Below are 15,311 nucleotides of genomic sequence, written 5' to 3'. Positions count from 1 at the left end.
GCTCCTCAGTAAGCATTTTACTAAGTTTTATCCCCCTCTAAAGGCCAAGGTTCTCTTCAAGTAGCTTGGTCCCATCACAGATACCTTAGGACCACTATGTCCCAGCTTGAAATGAATATCAGTTTGAGCATAGAAAGTAGAAAAGAATAATATAAAAAAATCCACTGCTACTGTAGTTTTCATTTGTTTGGTTTTTTTCCCCCCCTCTCAGGATAGCTATGCTGAAGATGAAATGGTATTTATCTTTAAAATAAAAAAGTCCTCTGCATGTTCCAAGACTAAAATTTCTTCCCATATCTAGACTATACCATTATTAAGAAAAATAAACAATCCTTCCCTCATAAAGAAATTTAAATAATGTTTAGGATTCATGTTATGAAGTTGGAACCTTTTTACTGTTTATAAATTAAAATTTATAAAGAAGCTTATTTAAAATATGTACATTAACAAGTTCTCTAGAGGCAAGAAATCCTACATTGTGCTATTTATGATGAAACAATTTTTTCTTCAGATGATTTATAAGCCTGGAAGAGCAAACTAAAGGCTTAATTTTCTTTATCCCTCACTTCACAAAATCCCCTGACTTTCTCAGTAATAGGAATCTGACTTTTCATTTAAACAGAACTGCAAATTCAGTAGATTCAGAGATTAAATTGCAGGACATAACCTGGAAAGTTTTAAAAGTGCAAAGTAGTCCCATGTCACAGAGAACAATATCTAAGTAGAAAAATGTAGAAATTATATGCTTGTGATATTTAAATTGCATAATACTGCTGTTGAGAAGGTCTGAATTAATTTAGATTTCAGGAGAGAAAGTAAACCTGAAGCAGAAACCCCCTCCAACAAAATTCTTCTAAAGATAATGAGTTCTGAAATGTAATTGGTTTTTGTTATTTAATGATACTTCTTTTCTGCTAGAAATGATGCTGCCAAATATATGACTGCACTTCAGTATTGCTGAAAATACTGCAATAGTCCTGTATGTACTGATAAAAGTCACATAGGTCTGAAATGCTTCAGAAGTTCAAGGACAATTTATATTTTAAATGTCTGGGGTACATCTAAAATGGCAGAGCCTTCTGGGCTGTGCTTTCTACCATAAACTGATAGAAGCAGAAATTACTTAGGCACAAAATGATATGGAAAAATTTACCAGCTCCCTGAAAATTAACCTGTACCATCCTATGCTGTGATTTGGTATAACACTTTCTTAAAACACACAGAAAAAAGAACAAGTACATATTTTTAAATATAACCTGTCCCATAATATTTTTGCAAATGTACATGAGTGATAGCTATTTGTTTGATCTCAGAGACATCTAAATCTCTGCCATTGCTGACAGTATGATATTATCTGTAAAAATAAAACTAATCAGAAAAAAGTTAACTGCCTGCCTATGATTTGATTTCCCATATGGCAACAGATACATGCTGAAACAGTTGAACCAAAAAACCCCACTCCAACTGCTCTGTGAAGCACAGTTCCTGAGGAGCTGTCTGCTTGAATTAACACAGCCCTGTGTGCTTAGGGTAACGCTGGAAATGTCTATGGCAAAAATAAGCATGGTGAGGGCAGAGATGGATGTGCTCCCGTAGATCACTCTGGATCGATTTAAAAGATTACTGCCTCCAGTTTTTCATTACTTTTCCTCAACTGGAAGTTACAGCCTTTGTATCTGAAATTAAGTAAAACCAGCTTGGTTTTATGCCAAATAAACAGAAATTCCCTTCAGGAAGTATTTACTGCAGGCTGAGAGTAGGCAGTGGGAATGTCCAGTGAAGGGCAGTAATGTTCTATGGGTGGGCAGCACTGCTTCTGAAGCCACTGCAATTACCTCTGAGAGACCTTGTGTCCATATCTGAGGTACCAGCACAGGGAAAGAAAATTTCTGAAAGCTATTGGAAAGTTGTTAAAATACTGTTATTCCCAAGCTGCGTTACCAAATACTGATTTAATCTGTGCAGTTATGTTTCGGTTATTGGATAAGCATCAGTATCAATTCAGCTGGAGTAACAGACATTTGGTACACAGATCTGCCAAATTCAGGCTGACTTCTGCTAGACATGGCTTGGTGCTGCCGTGGTTCAGGAAAACACCCATAGCTGTCTGGGATGATGGGGTAACACCCCTGAACCTGGCCAGTGAAGGTGGCAGGGTAACCAAGCTTTTGTGGGGTGGTTGAGAGTACCTGTTATGATGGCAGGAATGCCCCAGCCAACAACGTAGTAGAACCGCATGTGCCCGAAGTTGATGTTCCTCACTTCCGTCAGCATCCGGTAGATGTGGAGCTGCTCCACAAACATCCATGCAAAGGTGCTCATGTAGAAATAATGCAGGAGGATGGCAATCACAGTACACACAAACTGCAGAAGGGAGAGGGCAGGGAAATTAGAGTTGCTCTTCTGAATCACAACCTGGTGAGTCACTGGTTCCCCCCCGAGTAGTTAATGGCAAGTGTAATAAAAAGATTTTGGCAGAACAAATATACTGCCTTAAATTAAATTTTTTCAGAGTTTAAGAAGAGCTGCTCATACCGTGAAAGATTTTGCTTTTTTAAAGTAAACTGGATCACTAAGCTCTGTCAGGCTGAGAGCAGCAAAAATTAAGGACCTGCTGAAACCAGAGACCAGATTCACAGTGTGACTAAAAGTAACAGCTATAATGGGAAAACTGGTAGATGAAGTCATCTTTGTGATCAAATAGCCACCTTGAAACCTATGACCTTCAGATACTAGCATTTCTGTAATATATAACCAATTTTGTCTCCCAACTTAACAGTTTGATGAGTGAAAACAAGAATCCAACACCTTTATTTTAAACTTGCAATTAACCTTCTCCTTTCAGAAGCCAAACAAAGGATTTTGCCAAGGATCTGTTGATAAGCTTGAATTAAGAGAACTTTGTGCAACCATTCAGTTTTTGTTTGAAAATGTTTTACATTGTGTTTTGTAACCTTTTGTTCCCATGCAGCACTGACCCTGCTTTGAGACTTTGGCATGACTTTTTAGTGGTTTTTCATGGTGTAATGCTCAGAAATGTACATTTCCCTGTTTAATGTACATTTAACCTCTTTGCTGAGCAAAAGAACCATACAAAGACCGCCAACTTTCTGGATTCACTTACCACACCAGCGTTCTTATAACATCAAGTGTTATTGAAAATGTGGCTCACTAAATAAACCATCTTTCTTCTCTCTATGTAAGTAGTGTTTTTCTTGTTCCTATTCTCACATGCTTATGAGTATAGTGCTGCCCTGAACATTACTTTTTTCAGGTAAGAAAAAAGAGAGGATATAAATCACTTTCTATCAATAGTCCAGGGAAAGATTAAAACCTCACCCAGAAATGTGACTGTTAATTTACAGAAACCCATAAAAGCCAGGCTGGATGCCAAGCAGCACAGCATTATTTGTGCTCCAGCATTCTTTACCTCTTTATGTTCATCAGTGCATGACTCGTTAGACAACTCTCATTCCATACAGACAGATGAATAATTGTCTCAAGCAGACATGGCTTAGAGCCCTCCTGCCTTCTCAAATTGACTGGGTAGGCTGTAAGGAGCAGCTTTCTGCTGTATGAAATACATTCTGTAAATTAAAGATCTTTGTAAATGGTTTGAAGGTTTGGGCTGTTTCTTTGAGTCCTGCTAACACTACAGGACGTGATCACATCATGAGCCCCAAAGCAGGAAAACGAGAAGGAGCAAAAGAGAACAATCTCACCAAGTACAACCATTAGGATTTGTAGTATTGATGTAATGAACTGTTTTACTGCTTTTATAAACCTCTGCTTGGTGCTTCATGATACTATGAAAGGAATCTGGAAATGAGGAGCCATCATTTACTGCATAATTTTTGGTAAAATTCTGTAGGGATGTGGAATTGGGCCCCAACTCCTCAGTAGATATGTTGGAGAACTGAAAGAGTATAAACCCCTTTGTAGTGAAATGCAGTGAAAAATGAGTGGTGTGCTCAGCAAGGCATGGGAAAGGTCAAGTTACACGGAGTGCTGTGTATCAATTGGCAAAGTGAGCTCCTTTCAGCAAAGTTGTTTCAGTAGGCAAACATTTATATAATGAAACAAAGACAACACAAGTTCACACATGACATAAGACCATAACCCAGAGGGCAGGTCACTGCAGAAGATCTCACCACAGCAGCAGGTAAAGGACCTGAGTTCCTCGTAAAGGGGAATATTGGTATATGGGATTGGAAGTGATGCAACCAGCTGGAAAGCTTTAATGACAGTTTGGCATTCACAATTTTTCAAAAGGTAAAGTGGGAGAAGAAGAAAAAAACTCAACAGACTAACCTGAATCTTAGAAATTTAATAATTTCAGCAGCTTAGTTTAATATAGTTTTCCAAAATAAATATTATTAAACACAGGTTTCTTGGCAAGACAATTTTTATAAGAGAGGTCTCTCAAATTTACTAGGAAAAGTTCTTGTCAGCACTCAGTTACTGGAAGCTGAAATTAGTCAAGGTCAGATACTTTTTAAAATATTTTAAGATATTATAGCTCAAGTGGACATTAGAAGCCAGAGCGACAGTGTAGGATTAAATTATATAGCAAATGAGGCTGTGTGTTTAGGCACCATGATGTCACTACCATGATGGTGGATGATATTCATTGAATGTAGGCATATTCTCCTATATCTGCTGCTTGGACAATGTGAAATACGCATGACTTTTCTGTTGTTGTTTTGTTTTGATCTCACTTTACTTCCCTCTCAAAAAATAGATTGAAACTTGTACAGCAATGGATTTCTAGAAGATAAATTTTCTTCACAGTGTTCAGATAATCCCTAAAGTAACATTTTGAATATTTTTCCTATTTATTAAGGACATACTTTTTATTGCATGTTACCCCCCCATCTATGTCCAGCTTGCTTGGCACAGGTGTCTGTGCAGCCTGGCAGTGCTGGAGCCCTTGTCTGTCTCTCACCTGTCTGAATGGCATACATGGCTTTTGGTGCTACTAAGAAATTGCAGCAAGACTACATAAAATGCCACATGGTTAAGAGAGCAATAGGTCTCAAGTACAGAATACACACACTTCATGTGCAGTTTATATCTATTTCATACTCAGTCTATTCATAACTTGCATTTCATGACATGCACAGTGCTGGAGATCTTGCACTAAGCTCTGTCAACAGGTATGATGGGCTGAAGCCAGCAATCACTGTGTCTGGAAGGCACAAAGCAAACTGACAGGTCTCCTACTGAATCTTGGATCTAGCAAGCTGTCCCATGCCTGGCAAGTGGCTTCTCCAGAATGGCCAGTGGGTGTACAAGGCGCATATTTAGCACCTGACCAGCAGCACATGGCTGACAACCTGTGAATCAACACCAGGAACCATTTGGGCTTGGGAGGTACCTGCTGCAGGAGAAACTGGAGAGCCTTCCACTGAACAGACAAAGCAAGACAGAAAACATACTGATGGAAAGGAAGGAAGAAGTCAGTATTCAAGGTTCAGTTCCTGGGATAAACTTCCAATAGGGCTGCTGTCATATATTCTCTGAAAATAGGACATAGTCCTATTGCCTGCCATTGGTATTAATGATATCAGCCACACATGAATATACTAAAAATCAGATGTTTTTCAAGAGTTGAAGGCAAAAAGAAGCCAAAAAGAAGAGAAAGTGAAACAGATGGAAGAAGGTAAAAGCTGCAATATGAACCCCCTGATTTAAACTTGAGAACAACTCTAGCAATGAACACAGAGTAAGTCTTACCGGGTTTTCAGTCTGGTTGATTCCAATAAGAAACACAAGCTCAGAAAAGAACAGGGCAGCCACCAGGTTTTTGTGGATACTGTGCAAGTTGGAACGCAGTGTGCGGATCAGGACCAGCAAAATGAAGGTGATCAGCAAAGCCGCCAGTGAGATGGAGACGGTTGTGTAAGTGACGATCTTCAGAGGAAGCACCTCCCCATTCTGTAGAAAGACAGATTGACAGGGACTCTTGGGGTTTTCCCTTCTTCTTCCTCCAATCAAATCTATTACTCAGAATGCCAATGTTTTCATTACTACTGAGCCAATATTCAGATTTACTTAGGGGCCAACAGGAGCGGATGATGCCACCTCTTTAGCTGCTAAACACGTTAAGTGTGTATGGGCAGCACCCAGAGGATGCACCAACCAGCTCCTTTCAGCAAAACCAGTGGCAGGTACTGTCAGGTATGGGCAACACACTCCTGACACTGGGATTAATCTACTAGCTATGCCCTGAGTCACACACAAAGCTCAAGCTCTGAGTCAAAGACCTTGAAAACCAAAGTCTCCAAAAATCATGAGCCTGATATCACCCACCTCTCGTTTAGAAATGTCCATCAGGACAGCAAAGCTGGTTATATGGTTGCACTGGCAAGAGATATGGCTCTGATTTCTGGAAAACAGCTCACACCCTCTGGAGGACCAGGCACCTGTCCCGCCAATCCTGTGGGGAAAAAAGGCATTTCTGAGCACCATCCTCTCACCTCCCCTTACCTTCCACTGCCCTCTGTGGCAGCTTGTGCTGCACAACCAGAGAGGACTGCAGATACCAGGACAGAATTATTAATAGTTGTCATCTGCCTGAAAGGGTATCATCAAATTAAAAAGGTCTTCAGTTGAAATAGTTTCTGATAAGACAGATGGCTTTGATGCCCAGATTTTGTGAGTTTATAACAGTCTGTTCTGAATTTACAAAAAAAAAAAAAAAAAATTTGCTTGAGAGTCAGTGACCATACAACCAATATGGGAAAGAGATTGCACCAAACAAAATGTCTGTAACCAAGGTAAATATACCTGAACCACAGAGGGACACATGTTTTTGAGTCATGTGAAATAAGTTTCAGCAATAATATGATATCATTATGGAGTTCCTCTGAAAAGTACACAAGAAAAGGTTAAAACCTTCTCTAATCAATAACATTTCATATAAGATCTCTTACATTAATATATTATATTTTATTATTCATTTATATAATATATAATATATACAATAGATATTATATTATATTATATTATATTATATTATATTATATTATATTATATTATATTATATTATATTATATTATATTATATTATATTATATTATATTATATTATATTATATTATATTATATTATATTATATTATATTATATTATATTATATTATATCATATCATATTATTTTATATCTTTTATATAATAGGGAGGAACTGCTGCCTAAAAATTCTTCCTTGTGCAGTTATGGTTAACTTCAGTGACTTCAGAAATTATTTTGTGTCAATATTAATTATTCTATTCTGAAGATAATGAGTAATAAAAATAGTCTTGCTGTTACTGAAAGATTTTTCAATTAGATATGACAAGACCACTTTTTCTTTCAGCAATAAAATATTTGTTAAATTTTAATATCACTTTTTCTCAAAAAGTACTCTCTCTTTCTAAAAGCTCTTTCATTACGTGCCATGTAAGAGCTGCTTTTCAATTGTGGCTGTAGGAATATATAACACAGATAACAATGCCACTGAAGCTGCCAGCGAATAGCTAACAGATGAATCACTTTAGAGCTAATGAGTTATTCAAGCTCAAACAATGTTTAAAAATTTATGGAAAAGGACTTCCAATTCCCTCACAATCAGCAGTTTGACAGAGTGCATACAAGCAAAAACACTACCTCACATGTGGGCAAATGGAAGAGCTTATTACTGTGAACATAAGAGATTTCTGTTGTATCTTCGATTCTTTAAATGACATAATCTCCTGAAGCCTTTAACTAGGAAGCAGACATTCCCTAACTTAGTTTGCTGTTTTATTTCCAACACAGGATATTGCCTTTTACTGGATTTTTCCATAGGTTTACTAGAGTTTTTGTGCTGTTAGGAAACAAGTAACAGCTATTCCCCTTCCCCTGGGCAGACCATATCATCCTCTCACCATGTACCTGGGTTTGTAGCTGGAAATTGCAATATATATGTAATAGTTACAATATGGTGAAAGCATAATATGAATGTGGTTAACTCTCAAAACATTTTCTTTTGTTTTATTCACACTCTTGAAATATCTCCAACAGGACTATGCTGTTTCCACAATACCATAAAACCAATGAAACATCAGCATATACAGTTCCAGCTCATATAATTTTTCTCATTTTCAAGAAAAAGATGTCTTTATCTTAAACTTTACTGAATACAAAAGACCTAAATGAACCATTTTCAGAACATTTCATCTTCTTCCTAACACTTTCCTCCTAGAGAGTCAAGTACTTTCTCCTTATATCCTGCTTCTGTGTGACAATTACTTTCCATAAACTGAAAAGGTTTAATACTCCAAAGAAGGTATTTTCTCTCCCTCCAATTTTTCACTAAAACAAATGAAAGCAATAGCTGATGAAATGAAACTTGAGTTGCTTACCAGTGCAACTGCCTTTGCACTGACATTTGATTCAAAAAATTGTGATTCAGAAATTCATAATCTTTACTCCTAATTTTATCTGCAAAACCTCAGTCCTCATTTCTACCAAAATGAAGATTTGGTTTCGTAATTTTCTGCACTGGCCCTGGCTAAGGCACCAAGGGTATCTACCCTGTCCATAGTCACTAGAGTGTTACAAGAGAAGATTCAGCCCATGGAAGAGCTGAATCATCTCCTGAAAATCCTGACTTAAAGATTTCAGACAAGCCATGAATTCAGACACTGGAGTCAGACCATGCCTGTCCAGACATACATCTGTGGGCAAAAAAGCATGGGAAAATACAATGAAATTGTGAGATTTATTATTTCTGGGTGAAAATGAACCCTGCAGAAAGACATGACAGCACTGTGTTTCTTAGAAATCACATGGCTAATCCTTTGTTTGAGGAGTTATCATAATTACTTTAATTTTTCACAGGTTGGTGGGAAATGACTACATGGCTCTATTCCACCAAAAACCAGTTGTCAATTGAATAGACAGACCAAGACAGGGTTTCCTTCAGAATTATCTTCCCAGGCAGGACTTTCTTGCTACTCAGACAGTTGTCACTCACAGCCCCTAAAACAAGCAGCAGACATACGTGATGGAGTGATTCCAGAAGACACAGACAGGCTTTGTTCTCTCCTCTGTTTCCAGCATGGCATACTCCACTATGATGGGCTTTTCCACCAGGTTGGGAGGAAACTCCCCATCACTGTGAATGGCTGTGCTCACTACAGGTGTGTTGATGATAGGGCGATTTGGCAATCTGCACAAGGAGAAAAACTGCAGTGATCCACACATCAAAATGCAAAGCTACAATCTGCAAATAGAAGACTTCCAGTTGCTTCTGCTCAGAAAGTGAGGCAGGCATACCATCAGCCTTCCATACAGATGTGTTTCCAAAAACTGCTAGCACTTCTGGCATAGTAATTCTCCCACAGTGTGCTGGAGGACATGAGACAATACTGCAGTGAGAACAGCAGCACTGATGACACCTGGCCGGTATAAAAGCAACTGTCTCCCCCATGCATTCAGAGAGTAGAAGAAGTGATCTAAATTCACAAACAGGTCTGAAGTTTACCTCAAGCTCCTTCTGTCAGGATCATAGTTTTCAGGCAGGAGGTGTCCCAGGGATCGATAGATAATGACCATGGCAACAGTATGATGTGTCTCAATGTCCGGATGTCGCTTCTTTCTCTTTGCAAAAGCACTCTCAGGGCTTAACACATCACTGTTCAACTTAGAGGGTATTTTCTGATTTGAAGGTTTCATTGTAGGCACTGCTATGGAATTAACACAAATATTAAATTCTTTGCACATAGCTTCAGAGCTACCATTTAAACTGGTAATTTTGCTTTGCCAAGATACAATAATATTAGAGTAGTTGCAACTCCAGGCTTAGAGCACTCAGCATGCTCCTAATGTTATATTCGATATTTTTAATAAAATTTTGCACAATTCACAGTTATATAGCTGATAATCAAATAAACATTGAACAGTGAAAAGCCATTTAGTCTAGCTATAAAATAAGCAATTTCTAAGCTAAAAGGTCCATAAGTATATAAGTGCCCCATGCATAACTTAAGGAGAACGTTAAAACATTATGCATGCTGTTAAATTTCATGTACCTTTCTAAATGGCAAAACTAGTATTTATGAATACACCAGCTACTCAAATAAGATTTCTCCCTGATAAATCAGTCATTTAATGAACTTTCAGTTTTGGAAGATTATCTTAAAATTACCATTCCCTTTTTTTCTTACAGAATCATAGGGACAGATACTCTGTTTCTAAGCAAAAAGTCATAAAGCTGTATAATCTTATTATGTATTATTTTCAGAAGAGTTACTATTTCCCTATTCAGAAGACATTCAGCCATGGTACAAGTATTGAACTTTGAGTTACCCTCTCTCCCTTTGCCCAAAAAACCTTGTGGTGTTTTGCAACAATCCTGGGGTACTTCAAAGACTGGGAAGCAGGTACTCTCCCATGTATTTTCCCTTATCACCCAGCTCAAGACTTCTTCATTGCTGCCTAGTTCTGATAACACCTCTCTCTGCTCCCAGATTTGGGTTCTCCATCTCTCACAGCACCTCCTTCCGTCCCTGCAGGGACTGGAGGAAGACGGCTGTGGGACTGCAGGCGCTGGGCAGCCATCCCATCCTATCCTGGTGGGAACAGAGGCAGAGCATTTCTCCTGCTTTGACAGGGCTTTGAGGGGCTGCAGGCGAGACCTGACAGACAGGTACAGCCAGTCCCACAGCCCACCATGCCTCCATCACTGCCGGCAGGCAAAATGCCTCAGAAGTATGCACAGCTGCTCCATCCCTAAATAATGTTCACTCGCACAGACGGTCACCCTGCTGTCACCCTCGTACCACTCTGCTCCCTGGGGATCAATCCCGCTCCCTGCGAGCTGCCCATAATTGCTCATCAAACAGCAGCAGAAGGGTTTTACCTTTCCTTTCTGAAGGTCTGAATAAAGTATCAGGGAAGACAACAGATGACTCCAGATCTTTTGGGTAATCTTCTTTAATCTCATGAAATCGTGGTATTCTGGCTCCCGTGAAATTAGACTTGTCAAAGATGTCAACAGCAATAACTGGGGGGGATAAAAGTTTCCCATCACCACAGTGAAATATTATTGAAAGGTTAAAATGATTGCACAATGCAGGTTAAAATTTAAATCCCAAAATGGAAAGTAATTTTTTTCTTTCATTAACACCTTCTATGATAACTAAAAGTGTATGTGTCAGCATTATGTAACATTTATCAAATTATACATTTAGTGTTCACTGGAAAGGAATTCGCAAGATGGCATCTCATACTACAAAAACACTACTGCAAATATTGGAAATAAAAAATCATAAAATTGTTTAAGTTGGAAAAGAACTCCAAGATCAAGTTGAACTCAGCACCACCAGGTCCAGCACTAAACCATGGCTCCAAGAGCCACATCTACATGGCTTAAATACCTTCAGGGATGGTGACTTCCCTGGGCTGCCTGTTTCAATGCCTGAGAATTTTTTCAGTGAGGAAATTTTTCCTAATATCCATCTCGAGGTAGATCCCTTTGCTGGTACTTCTCCAGCAGCAGCTGGCTGGGGTTTCACAGAGGCTTTTCCCTGGCTGCTGTTCAGTGAATGCTGCTGCTTCACAGAGTTCCTCCAAGTGCTGCTGGCTTGCTCCACTGTGTGCTGCATGCTCCAATTTTAGACCTGCTTTTTAATGGGAAGACTAAATCTACTGCTTCAAAAACATACATCTGCTGGATTGCAAAGTCAGCTGACCAAAGAAAATAAGATGCATTTTATCTGGGACTACTCCTTAGTCCTCCACTGGCAGTTCCTCCCTAGCTTACTTCATCATCTCTGCCTGTTTAACTGCCAAAATACTTAAAAGCAGTTGAGTTTGCTTTAACTTTCTCATTTGAAACAAGTCACTGAGTGCCAGTTTACATGTCCTGGGGGTGACCCTACACCAAAAGGTGTGATCCTCTGCAAATTTCTGTATGAAGAAATATCCATGTTAAGACCTGCAAATTCCCATTCCTTTCCTAGTTTCTAACTAATTCCCAGATGAGCCATTAGGAAACTCTATTACCATGTTCAGCTGGAAAAACTGTTCAAAAGAAAACAGACCTCTTTCAGGCCAGAGTTGCCTCATCCCTCTCAAGCCCACACCTTTTACACAGGAAGAACTGGTTGAAAAAAAATCATGATTTACAACCTGCAAGAAATTCTGGGGTTTGTTTTCATCTCAGTTCAGCTGGGCTAAAGGTCACACTTTTTTCCTGAGTATGAAGTAAAAATATTTTGATTCTCAAAGTCCTGAATCATAATAAAGTATTTCAGTTTTGGTTTATTAAAGAAAAATCAAAGTGTTTCAGTTTGGCTTAGCTCAAGAATAATCTGTGCCCCATTGATGCAGGATGGTACAGCCTTTGTAACTTGACTGCCTTATGCCTTTGATTTTCTGCCCCCGTGATTGTGAACATAAAGCATTCCTGGGACAAGGTTTGTAGCCAATTCAAATTCTTATTATAACAGCAGGTGTAGTTAGGAAAATAAGACAAACTTTTGGCACATAAACCTTCTTCATATCTGAAATAAAAGCAACAGCTTGAAAAGCTTAACACAAGTTCAGGCTGATACAGTTTAGAGCACTTCTGAAAGAAAAAGCAAATAGCAATGCCTCTTGTGAGGGACTCCTGAAGGTCAGCAACAGCTCCATCTCACCTCCCACTCAGAGCAGGACTATCACCAACACCCCCTCAACGCAGACTGGGTGTAGCTGGGAAGAAAATTACAGAGGGCAGGGGAGAAAATGGGGAAATAAGCTGACCAGGCTGTGGTTGCTGTGCTTCACCTGCATATGCACTGCAGGGATGTCCATGAAATACATCACAGTCCAAAGTGCAGGAGCTGCTACTTGTCAGAGGAGAAATTTCCTGTGATAGGTGCGGAAGGTGTCTTGGTATGTCTGATGTTTCCTTCTCAGTTTAGACTCATTCTGGATATTTTGGATCCCATGGATTTTGCTCTGATTAGGTGTTTTGCAAGACTGGGATGGCGTTTGAAGGATTTGTGATTCTGTGAAAATACCTTTCAATACAATAATCTCTACAGATGATTATTTTCTGGATAGGTTCTGGGTTAGAAAGCATGTGAAAATCAGAGGTATAATCACAGAATCATCTAGGTTGGAAAAGATGTATAAGATTCAATGCAACCTTTAATGGATTATTACCCTGGCAACTAGACCACAGCACTAAATGCCACTTCCAGTTGCTTCTTGAACATCTCCAGGGCTGGCACTTCCACCACCTCCCTGGGCAGCCTACACCTATGCAAGTAGATTAATAATATGTAATAAAATCAATAGTAGGGTTACTTTTTTTTATATTGCAGTAATTCTTCAGATGGTGTTGGTATGATTCCTCCAAAAATGAGATCTACTACATTCACCTATACTAGTTGGTCTCAAAAGGCATTACCTTTATTTACAAACTTAGTCCTTCCTTCTATCTCTACACTGCTTTGACTGCAACAAAAAGCCACATGGAGCAGTGGCATGGTCCAGAGGCAAAACAGATCAGCCATCTCCCAGGAGGCCCCAATGGCAACAGAAAGATATGGATCAAGGCTCAATGGATCAGAAACTAATGCAATGATTTTTCTCAGTGGGTACAATTAAAACAAATAACTAGCACCTCTATCCAGCACATTTTTAAGACTCAAAAAAAATGGCAGTTTTCAACACAGATACTCACTCATGTTAGTGGCAACAATGACAAAAGGTCTCAGGTAGGTTCTTTTCATGTTCTGGGCCACATTGTTGAAATATTCCTCATAGTGCCTGAGTAGGTGAGCAGTGCCACCCTCCGTTCGCTGAATTTGCTCCCAGTGCTCCTTGTTGCCAGGGTCCAGTAAAGCACTACCCACTTTGATAATATTCTGAGAAATAAAGTACAAGTCTAAATTATGAAGCAAACACAGAGCTGGGTTTCAAGTGAGAAGTATTGAAAATGATTGAAATGGCCTACTGCCTCAAGTGACTGTATAATGAAATATTTAATGCAGGCATGTTCTACTGCAGCCATATAAAAATGTGCACACCAGTTACTCACCCAGAGGTTTTTTGGTCATGTAAAGCAAAACCCTCCAAACTTTTACAAAAAAGTAAGCCAAAATTGGAGACTGTAAGAGAACTGCCTACTCTCTTCCCCCTAATGACAGGAAATCGAGCAAGAAAATGCAGGAGGAAAACCCATCTGTGTTTTCCCTGTTCCTGAGAGATCAGACATATGAAAAGCACAGCTCTTTGCAGGTACACTGAAGAACTTCCCCAGAGAAATCAAAATAATGTTTTTTTGTTGAAAAACAAAAGAAAGCCATGGATAGAAATATCACTTCCTCTTTTACTTTAATTTTTTCTTTTACTTTGTTTCCTAAATAACGAAGACAACTTATAGTGTGAAGAATGATAAAAGTGAGTATTAACTTGCATAAACTAACCTGAAAATACATAAGAAAACTTAAATCATGTTATTGTCTCCCCATTTTTACGTTGCTTAAAAATGGTATTAAAAAGGCATTTCTATCTGAGGACCTGAATCTTTGGCCCTTTCTTAGAAAAATATGCAAAGGGACCCTCAGGCTGAATGGAAGGAGACTGACTCCAAAAGAGAGTGCAAAATGGCTTAAATGAGAAACATGCTAAGAAGTTTTTAATCTTGGTGTACATAAGAACTATGTTGTTGTAACAAAACCTAATTCTTAACTAAGGAAAAATTGGTGTAAATGATGGTAGGAATTAATCAACATAAGCTCTAAAATAGCCAAGACAAATATTTAGGCTTCATTTCGAACGAGCTGTCTGTATCCTGTCTGTATTGTCTGAGGCTGCAAGCATGGATCTGAGCTAAAAGAGACTCCCAATATGACCACCCTTATCTAGGGTGAGAAACACAACATGGTTCCCAGGAATGCAGGGGGAACATACTGTACTTGGTACCAGGCCTCCTCCATGTTTGTGAACATTATTTATGGTTTTTTATTATCTATTTTTCAGGCGTCTGTGTGGGACTATAAAAAAAAAATCCTTCTCCCCTTGTGCTTCCTCAGCCTAGGATGTTACCTCCTTTTATTCATGAGCTGTACTCGTTAGTTTTCAAATTCCTGACCTATCCTAAAATATTTAGGGAGTTCTTGAAAACATCATCTGTATGAATTTCAATGCCAAGTGCAGAGAACAATAAATTAAAGCACACATTTCCAAACCAATTTTTTTTTGCTTATTGTTCGTATTTCTACTTAACAAAACATGCTAGAAATGAAGTTCCTTTTCAAGAACTGAATGGCTTGCTTCCCAGCCCACAGAAAAA

The 15,311-nt window shown here is 38.8% G+C and overlaps 1 protein-coding gene across 1 annotated transcript in view; it reads right to left on the bottom strand.

Moving 5' to 3' along the window:
* The window catches only part of LOC131592218 (cadherin EGF LAG seven-pass G-type receptor 1-like), a 163,781-nt gene that overhangs the window by 15,684 nt on the left and 132,786 nt on the right, over positions 1-15,311 (bottom strand). The window contains exons 19-25 of the mRNA XM_058863598.1: positions 13,698-13,881; positions 10,884-11,027; positions 9,507-9,708; positions 9,024-9,191; positions 6,313-6,439; positions 5,737-5,937; positions 2,190-2,364 (exon numbers count right to left, since the gene is read on the bottom strand). Coding sequence (XP_058719581.1) covers positions 2,190-2,364; positions 5,737-5,937; positions 6,313-6,439; positions 9,024-9,191; positions 9,507-9,708; positions 10,884-11,027; positions 13,698-13,881 — 1,201 coding nt within the window. The remainder of the gene's footprint in view (positions 1-2,189; positions 2,365-5,736; positions 5,938-6,312; positions 6,440-9,023; positions 9,192-9,506; positions 9,709-10,883; positions 11,028-13,697; positions 13,882-15,311) is intronic.

This window comes from Poecile atricapillus, chromosome W (genome assembly GCF_030490865.1).
Source record: "Poecile atricapillus isolate bPoeAtr1 chromosome W, bPoeAtr1.hap1, whole genome shotgun sequence".
In the NCBI taxonomy this organism is placed as follows: Eukaryota; Metazoa; Chordata; class Aves; order Passeriformes; family Paridae; genus Poecile; species Poecile atricapillus.
Note: the sequence above shows the minus strand (reverse complement) of the source record. Positions and strands in the feature narration are given on the sequence as shown.